General features: G+C 63.0%; 1 protein-coding gene across 1 annotated transcript in view; it reads left to right on the plus strand.

Moving 5' to 3' along the window:
• Positions 1-7803, plus strand: part of LOC121664428 — a 74167-nt gene extending 66364 nt beyond the window's left edge. The window contains exon 3 of the mRNA XM_042027732.1: positions 7381-7803. Within this exon, the coding sequence (XP_041883666.1) occupies positions 7381-7551 (171 nt within the window). The 3' untranslated portion in view covers positions 7552-7803. The remainder of the gene's footprint in view (positions 1-7380) is intronic.
• The last annotated feature ends 1578 nt before the right edge of the window (positions 7804-9381 follow it).

A 9381-nucleotide genomic window follows, 5' to 3' on the forward strand; every position in this document is an offset into this window, starting at 1 on the left:
ACACCTGGGCCTACTTTTTTGGGGCTGGGGAGGTGGGATTCGCTCTTCAAAATGGGGACAGTGCAGGACCCCCCGTGTTGTCCCCTGAGGGAGGAGATTGTGAGGGAAAACAGCTCCCAGCTGCGGGGGCTAATCCGCTGCCCTGATGAAGAGACTTTAATCACTTAAACTAATTAACCAGGTGGGGCATTGGCTGGACACCCCCCCACCCCCCACCCCCCCACGCCTGGGTGTCCCCTGCCTGGGGTGTCTGCCTTAGGGGGGGACACGGGCTGGTGAGGCAGGGGCTGGCTGGGCGTGCAGCTCTCAGCCGTGGATCCTCACGGGGCTGTGCCAGGAGGGGACAGCAAGGACGATGGGGACATCCAGGAGGATGGGAACATCATGTGCAGAGCCTCAACATCCCCGTGGAGGGACTCGATGCCAGCGCGGGGCTCTGTGCCCACCTGGCCGGGGCTCACAGTGACACGGCGGGGTGTGTGTGGCAGGTATTATCCTGCATTAAAGTTTCCCCTTGCAGATGGTTCACATTTAATCTGCGGCTTAAGGCAGCGCCGGACCTGGCGGTAAGTCCGTCTTTAGATGGCAGGCGGGAGCCAGGAACGGGCGCTAAGCTGCCCGCGGGATGGAGAAGGGGGACACGGTGGATCGAGGGACACGGATCGAGGCCTTAATGCCACCGCGCCGCGAGCTGATGGCCCAGCCGGCGTGCGGCCCTCGCTGGGATTGCCGTGACGTGTCCCCCCCCCAAGCGGGATGGGGACCCCCAGATGTGTCCCCTCACCCAGCAGAGCCTTGCACCCACCTGGCTGTGCCTCCCTGCCTCGGTTTACCCCTGAGCACGCGGGGATTGGCCCGTGTGGGAATGTCCCGAAAACATGAGCCGCTGTGGGGTGGGTGGGGTTTTCCAGAGTGAAAAGTCCCTTGGGACAGCTGCCTTTCCCCATGGCAGGTATTTAGGGTGGTGGGGAGGGGACACTGGTCACAGAGTGCCCGGCAGCTCCGGAGCTGGAGGTGGGTGAGCTGTGCTGGGTGGTGGTGTCCCTGAGATGGGGATGGGGAGCAGGGGCTGGGGCTGAGCAGCTGCATGTCCTTGTGGGATGTCAGCAGGATTTGGGTGACAGACACCAAGCTGCATGCCTCCCATACCAGCTCTGGGCCCCATGGTCTCAGGGGGACCTGGAGCCGGGGCTGGGGCGTGGTGGCAGTGGGAGGTGGGAGCTGCAGGGACATCTGAGGCCAGGGAGTGACTGCCCCAGCCAGGACAGTTTGTCTCAGTGTGGAACGGCAGCACTGCAGCTGTTAACTCTGGAGCCTAATGATGACAGCGAAGGCTCTGTGCTGCACAACCTTGAGGAAATCCTTGAGGATTTGAAAAAGCTGATTGTTCCCTGCAGGCCCGGCACCAGGAGTGGCAGTGCTGCTGCCAGCCCTGCTGTCCATGCATGGGTGGGATGCTCACATCCTCCCCTGCCTCAGTTTCCCTGCCTTGAAAGGAGGGTGAAGGCAACATTCCCCAGCCTGGCAGGGACTGGCGAACGTGAGCTAGAGATGTGTGTCCCCACAGTGGGACAGGGACCGAGCAGGATGCGGGTCCCATCCTGCCCAGCCAGCCTGGCGCTGGGGTGATGGAGGGATGATGAGCATGGAGGGGATTTGTGTGGACATGTGGAGCATTGTGGAACACTGCACTGCCCGGGCATGGGCTGCAGGCGCTGACATCCCCACCAGCCACGGCTCATCCCACAGCCTGGAGAAACTGAGGCACGGGAGGAGACACGGCCTGGCCTGAGCTGCCGGAGCAGCGAGCAGCCGCCGATCCCCACGCCCAGAGCCCCAGAGGAGCTCGAGGAAAAGCCAGGAGCAGGCGGCTGCGTGCCCCCCGCCTCCCCCTCCATCACCTCCCTGTTCGCTGGCGAACAAATGTCTGTTCTTGCAAAAAAAAGAAGTGACAGGGGTCGGCGCAGCGCTTTCCACATGACCTGCCCGGGAACAGAGGACGTCTTTGTTAATCCAGCGAGCTGTCAGTTCAGCCTCTTCACAAAAGGCATAAACCACTTATTGCTGCTCTCACCCCTGACCCCGGATCCGCCTGCGCGCCCTCCATTGTGCCGTCTCGAGGAAGCTGGCAAACAATTTCGGCTCCGGCTCCCCCTCCCCGCCGGCGGCTGCACGCGGGGGCCGCCGCTTGCCCCGCCGGCGTGGGGAGCCGCTGCGGGGGACCCCCCTACACACACACACACACACACACACAGAGCACCTCCCCCGGCCGCATCTGCGCGCCCGCCGCCTCGCCTGGCAGCTGCTGCGAGGGGATGGGGGCTGCCACAAAGGGAGCACCTCCCTCCCTCTCTGCCTCCAGCCATCCCTCCCTCCCCGGGGCTGCCGGAGCAGCTGGCCGGAGCCCGCAGGCTGCGGAGAGGGACTGCTGGGTGCTGAGCGCCCGTGGCCCCCTGGCCGAAACCCCTTAATGAGAGGGGACAAAAGCTCTTTAGGGTCCCTGGCTGGGACAGGCTGGGACGGCGACTTTAGCCAAAGCCGCTTATGGCCCGGCACAAAGCCGCCGGGAACAGCCCAGCTCCTCGGGGACGGCGTGGATGGGGTGATGCTTGTGCCCTGCCAGCCTCAGGGTGCCCGGGGGTCACACGGGGTGACAGCCGGGGGAGGGGGGCTGAGCACGTGCCACTCACCCTGTCCCCCTGCGCCCAGCACCCGGACCCCGCGGCGGGGCCGGTGCGCGCTGGAGCAATTAGATGCAGTCACTTTGGGGCTATATATAACCCAAATTGCTGCCTGCAGCTCGTTAGCTGCTGTCAGAGCCGCTGCGGCCGCGGCGCTGAGGTGGTGTCGCCGGGGGGGGGGGGGGGGGCTGGAGAGTGACGCGGGGACCCGCTGCTCCCCGGGAATGGGGGCATGAGGGGGGCTGTGGTCGTGCTAGGGTGGCCACAGGGTCGGACCCTCGCTGAGGATGGGGTCCTGGGGGGGTTGTGCTTCACCCCATGTGCTTCTGCTCCAAGTGGTGCAGGGTGGGCTGTGGTGACACACGGGGGTCACAGCCAGGCCTGTCCCCCTGCCTGCTGCTCCCAGGGCTCGTGGCACAGTCTGGTGTGTGTGAGTGTGCTCGGGCATGGGCAGCCACTGGTGCATCCCTTGCCCGTGCCAGTGGTGTTTCCAGTCTCATCTGCCCTTGTGGCATTCAGCCTGACCACAGTCTCCAGCCCCTTCCATCCGTGCTGGTTCCCAACCGGCACGTCGCAGCTCTGCCGGCACACACCGGCCCCCGCGCCGGCGAGGAGCGCGGCACCTCGGGCTGTCTGGGGGCAGCTGCGAGATGAGTGCGAACATATTGTGTGGGCTCCTGGAGCAGGCGTCACGGTGTCGCTGCTGGAGAGCGAGCGGGAACCGCAGCCCCGCTGTGACAAACGGCTCCGGCACAGCCGCAGCCGTGCCCACGCGGGCGCCGCGGCACAGCCGGCACCGCCGCTGCGCTGGGACATGGATTGGGGATCCAGGTGGGCAGTGATGCTCATGGGCAGACCCTCGGCACACGGTGTCACCTGCCACCACAGTGACCCATCCCTCCAGCTGTTTGAATTTCCTGGGGGGCCACATCCCCATCTTGGGAAGGGTTAACGGCACCGTGTCTCACTCTGGAGCCTTTTGTTTCTTTCCCCTTTTTATTTTTTTCCCCTTCCCCTCTTTAATGAGGGGTTAGCACAGCTGTAATTGTAGGTTCCAACTTTCCGCCAGCAAACACGGCTGAGAAACTTTAAATACGGTGGAGATGCATGGACCCAGCCACCACCCCTCCCGTGGGCACCCATCAGGGCCAAGCCATGCCACCAGCAGGGACCCCAGCTCCCCAGGGGGACCCCAGCCTGCTCTTGTGGGAAAACCCTGTGTTTTCAGGCTGCTGGGACAAGGATGAGGAGGGCAGAGGCTTCCTGGAGGGAAGAGCAGCTGGAAACGTCTGGGGGAACACACGGCAGGGGCTGTGCTGTGATAAAGCCCCAGCAGGAGCCGGGGGGCTTGAGGGCCTCAGCGACAAAGGGAACTGGGGGCAGCCTGCTCCGGCAGCCCTCAACACTCCAAAAACACCTTTTATCCTGAGCACCGCCTCCTGGGCCTGGGGGAGCTGGGGCACAGCGAGGGTTTGTGTCCCCCAGGCCTTCCAGCCGGGCGCTGGCGCTCTCTGCATCCCTGGGAAGTGCAGGATGTGGCCCCTCTGTGCTGGGCATTCTCCTCACCTCATCCCTTGCTCGCTCACAGGAGGTGGCACCGAGGTTGTGCCAAACCCCATCGCTGGTGCAGCTGTGCCGGTGCTTGCCGGGCTCCATGCCCACTGCCTTGCTGGGGTGATGCCAGCCAAGAGCCGAAGATTGCATCCACCCCCGGTGCCCTGGCTGCTGGCAGCACGGGGGTTTTCCGGGGTGCTGTCACCCGGGAGGGTGGAGGTTGGGGTGTTGCGGTGGGGGCTTTGCCGTGCCCGTGGCATTCCCGTGGGCGGCGTTTCCGTGGGCGGCATCGGCGCTGCGCACGCCGCAGCCCGTCCCAGCAGCAGGCGAGGCACAGGGGAGGTGGAATGGGGAAGCCACGTTTTTGGGTGTCCCGAAGGCACAGGAAGTACGCTGGCGTGGCCTCCTGCCCTTTGCTTTCCCACCCCACCACTGGCATCCCAAAGCTGGGGGCAGAGCTGGGAGCTGCAGCAGGTATTTAGCCCAGTGATGGGAGCAGAAGGAATGTGCCCTTGGCAGGGAGGGACAGGCGTGGGGACACTGGGCATGGGGACACTATCCCCTGCCCTTGGTGCCATTGTGTTCCCAGACTGCCACACTGCCTGCCCTGGGCACCACACCAAGGGCAGGGGGGGCACCAGGTGACATGGCTGATGTGGGGTCTGGCAGTGCCTCTCTGTGTCTGTCCCTAGAGGCCACCAGCTGTATTTTGACCCTACTCGAGCTCTCCACGCCCTTCATACCAAGAACCTGCTTGGGTAGAGAGGGGCAGATGCCACCCAGGAGGGGTTTGAGGAGTGTCATGCCATGGGGCCATCCCTGCCAGCTCTGGTTGGAGCCTTTTCCCTGTGGTTTTGTCACTTGTGGAGCTGGCCTGCGTGCCAGGTCCATTTCTCCTGTGTTAGTAACATCACATAGCGATGTCACATTGCTGTCACCCCCTGCACACCTACCCCTGACCTGGATGTGCTTGAGGCTGTGCCCTGTGTCCCTGATCCCCGTTGTGGATGTCCTGGGAGCTGTTTCAGGCTTGTCCATCTGCAGGGTCCCTTGATGCGTGTCACGAGTGGGCCGGCCTCAGCTCAGCGCCATTCAGCAGGCACAGATCCTGGTCCCCTCTCTCCAGCCCTGGAAAGATGTGGGATGAGCATCTCCCAGAGCCAGGAGGAGCTGAGTTTCCTCCCAGTGAGATGTGGGGGATCGGCCAGCCCTCCCCTCAAATTTCAGTGCTTGGTGGCAGAGCACCCTTCCCTCCCAGCTTCTTCCCAAGCACCTCAGGGTGCTGCTTAGCAAATTAGCACCCAAATCAACCCGCTCGCCTCTAATTGGGGGTGAGTCTTTGAGGACGTGGCTGGGGAGGAGGCCCCCCCTCCGAGGGGCTGCCGCCATGCTTTATCTGGGTGGACAGATCCCTCCTAATTGAGCAGATATTCCGTGTTCGCAAACAGATGGCTCCTTTGCATCAATTATTCCTTATCTGTGTAACCGGGGATGATTTGCTGACAGATAGCGCCGGGTGAAGTTAAAGCAAGGAGGCGGCCAGTGCTCCCTGCAGAGCCTGGGGGTCCCAGGGGACACGGGTGGTGAGGGGAGGTCGGATCCTGGCTGCCCTTGGGCAGGTGGGACCCATCTCTGGTGCCTTTGCATCTCAGCATCGCTTGGCAGGAAAATAGAAGGGATGGGAGCTGCTGGTGCTGCGGGGCTGCTGGGTGGGTTGGGGTGTGGGTCACGGTCTGAGGGGGCTCCCTGGGGAGCAGGAGGGTGCCAGCCTTGGCCCAGCTGTCAAAATCCACCTTCCCCCCCCAAGACTCTGGCCTGGTGCTTCCCAGCTGCGTCTTGCCCAATGCTGCTGCGACACGTGATGGGGAGTGATTAATGCTAATTAATGATCAGTTGCTCCGGGTATCAAAGTGCACCCCAGCCTTTTCTCATGCCCACAGGTAGGGGATTGCTGCCTGCTGCTGCCGGTGGCATTGTCCTGGGAGGAGGAGCAGTGGCATGGCCTCCCCCCTGAGACATCCCTGCCACCTCCAGGGATCCCACCCCAAGCTGTCAGGGCTGGGGACTGATCCCTGGGCTTATCCCCTGCCTGCTGTGAAAGTCATCTTCTGTTAATCATTGGGAAGGAGAACAGCATCCCGCCATCACTGGGACAGCCGGTGGCACCCCGCCAGTTGGAGCTGGGACATGGTGGCACTCGAGGACTCACGGGATGTGCCAAGCACTCGCGGTTGTGCGGCGCTGCCATATGAATTCCATAAATTAAACCTTTCCAGGAAGCAAATGGTAAATTTATACGTCCACTTGTGTGCGTAGCTCGTTGAGTCTAAGGGCTTCCCAGCAAGACATCCACCAACCATCCATCTCCATGTTTATAGGAGTAATCCTGAGAAAAACAGGATCAACATAAAATCCTCACCGTGGCCCTAATGTCCCCAAATCAGGCACACGGTGTCCCCGATGGATGTCACCTGTGGCAGGGGGAGGTCACCTGCATCCCACCATGCCCAGGGTGGGTGCAGCATCCTGTGAACCTGGGTTGTCCGTGTGTCTTTCCCAGAGTGGCACAACAGTTCTGGGATGAGCGTGGTGTCAGTGGCTGTCGCTTTATTAAAGCTAAACAGGAGCGGTGACAGCCCAGGCTGTGTGCCCAGGCAGGAGGGTGACAGCTACAACAAACCCAGGGCCACAGCAGTGCCCAGGGGTCGAGGAGGTGGACTGTCCCCAAGCAAGGTGCAGTGGGAATGCCATCCCCATCCCAGCAGCACGTTTCCCTCGCCCGCCTGGCAGGGAAGGCGATGGGGGGTTGTTGATCTCGAGTAAACACTGCCCGGTTGAGTAATCGGGAGCTGCCTAACCGGCCAGCTGCTGCCGGCGGGCGAGGGGACGCCGCTTTGATTCATGTCCTCACCCCCCTGCAGCCTTTCTTGTCTGGCTGTGCTGGGAGCCATCGGCCGGATCCAGCTGTAGCCCCGCGGCGGGGCTGGCGTGCGGCTCCCGCGCTGGCCACGTGCACCGGCCGGCAGGAAAACAAAAGCATCTTGTGTCTGTGCGCCCCGAACCCCCCTGTGTCCCCCACCCGCGCCAGCGCTGCTCCGACAGGGAGAGGCAACGGCGCTGAGTGTCTGTCCTGCTTCTCTTCCAGGCGTCCTCTTCGTCCCTGGAGACAGCCGTCACTAAGCCTGTGGCCGGTGAGCCCCGACACCGGGTGGCCAGCGCTGGGGAGAGCCCGGGAACGGGCAGCACTGCCCCGGACATCGGCCAGCGGACGCCTTTGGATGTGGAGGGTGCGGACGCTGGAGCCACAAGTAGGTGATGGTGGGGGATACCAGAGGGTACAGGGCTGCCATTCCCAAAGGATGCCCCCGTCCCACTGTGGAGTGACCATCAGACCAGTGTGCTGCTTGGGGCTCCCAGTGAAGGCTCACGCCCAGCGGCTTGGGGTTGGGATCCAACACCCGCAGCCCCGCTGGGAAGGTGACCCCGATAGCTCCACGGTCCCTGCCCGCCATCCCCGGGGCCGTGAGTCAGGCTGTGGGCGCCAGGGAGAGCCGCGGTGTTGGGCTGGCTGTGTTGGGGAACCGGGGGGCCCCCGGGGCTGGGATGGACTGCGGCTCCAGGGACTCGGCTGCCCCGTCCGTCAGGAGCAGCAGCATTTTTAGGAGAGGTATCATGCGTGCTTCCCGCCTGCTGCCTCCCTGGACCGGCCTGTTTGCCAGCCCTTCCCGGCGGGCGCGCCGGGCCGTGTTGTGCTGGGCCACGCCAGGCTCCTTTGATCCCGTAACAGCCGCCGATGCCGGTTCCTGGCGTTGGGCTGGGAAGAGCCGGGAACCGCAAGGTGCAGCGGGCAGGAAGCTGGGACAGGCAGGGAGAGGCAGGGGGCAGCCTGCAGGGCCAGGGGGCTGCTTGGTGGTGGGGATTTGTGACCCCTCACATTCCCTAAGAAGGACACTCCCCAGGATTGCAGTAGCCCACGTCACCCGTCAATCAGCCCCATGGGGATCTGGCCGTGGTTTGGGGACCCTGCAAGGCGCTGTGTCCCCCGGGGAGGCCAGGATGCATTTACAAGCTGCTCACAGCCCAGCCGGCAGTGGCGTGGAGGCAAGCTGGGAGCCGTGGCCTGGAACGGGCCCGCTGGAGTCAGCCCGGGATTTATTACCCTGCCAGTGGCTGCCGGGCAAAGGTGACAGTGACTAATGGCTTGTTACACGCCTGCCACATCTCATCTGCGCACCGCGTCCGGCTGCCGCGCTCCCAGCCCTGCTGTGCAGGCAGCCTGCGCTGTGTCCCATCCTGGGGGGGGGACAAAGGGGTGACCCCCCCTTTGCCCCTGCAGGGACCTCGGCCAGAGAGAGTGACAATGACAGCTGGACAGCTTGGCATGGAGACCCACACTGTCAGCAGTCCCTATGGCCAGGCAGAGCCAGGCTGGCATCCCCGGGAGCACCTCCGTATCTTGGGGGTGGTGACACATCCCAGGGTGTCCTGGTGAGCCTTGTGTCACATACAGGACTTCCCGGTGCACAAAACCCCTTTGTGGTTGCCAAACCATGAGCCACTGCTCTGCCAGCACGGTGACAATCCCATGCCAGGGTGGCTGGGCTGGGATGCCGAGGGGATCCTGTGTGCGTGTCTGGATGGATGCTGACGGAACCACAAATGCATTCACCAGGAAAATTAAAAAATTAACAGGCATTGGCTCGCTCTAGATTAGTAAAGGCAGGAGATAAAAGCGGCTCTTTATACCTTGTGAGAATTGCTGATAAGGGCATTTGTTCCTCTGTATTCTTTAAAAAGAATGCAATAAAAATTTAAAATAGAACGGGAAAAGGGAGTTGGAGGGGGGGGAAGCATGAGGAGGGTGGGGGGGAAGCATGAGGAGGGCTGGGGGGGTGGCGGGCAGCAGCGGCACCGCAGCAGCACCGGCGTGGCGGGCACTAGGGCCTGTTGCAGGAAGAGGAGGAGGAAGGAGGGGATGCAGAGGTGAGGGTGAGCCGGGAAAGGGCTTGGGGCTGTGTGTGTGGTGGTGTGGCAGTTTGTTTGGGGACAGCTGGGTGTCCCTGTCATGGCCTTTGTCTCCTCCTGCAGAGATGCCAGTTCACGGCTGGCAGTGCCAGGATGAGATTCCTCACTGAAGCTTCCTCCT

Source organism: Corvus kubaryi, unplaced genomic scaffold (genome assembly GCF_017639235.1).
Source record: "Corvus kubaryi isolate FWS band 111438036 unplaced genomic scaffold, C.kubaryi_AGA036_p1.0 37300, whole genome shotgun sequence".
Lineage (NCBI taxonomy): Eukaryota > Metazoa > Chordata > Aves > Passeriformes > Corvidae > Corvus > Corvus kubaryi.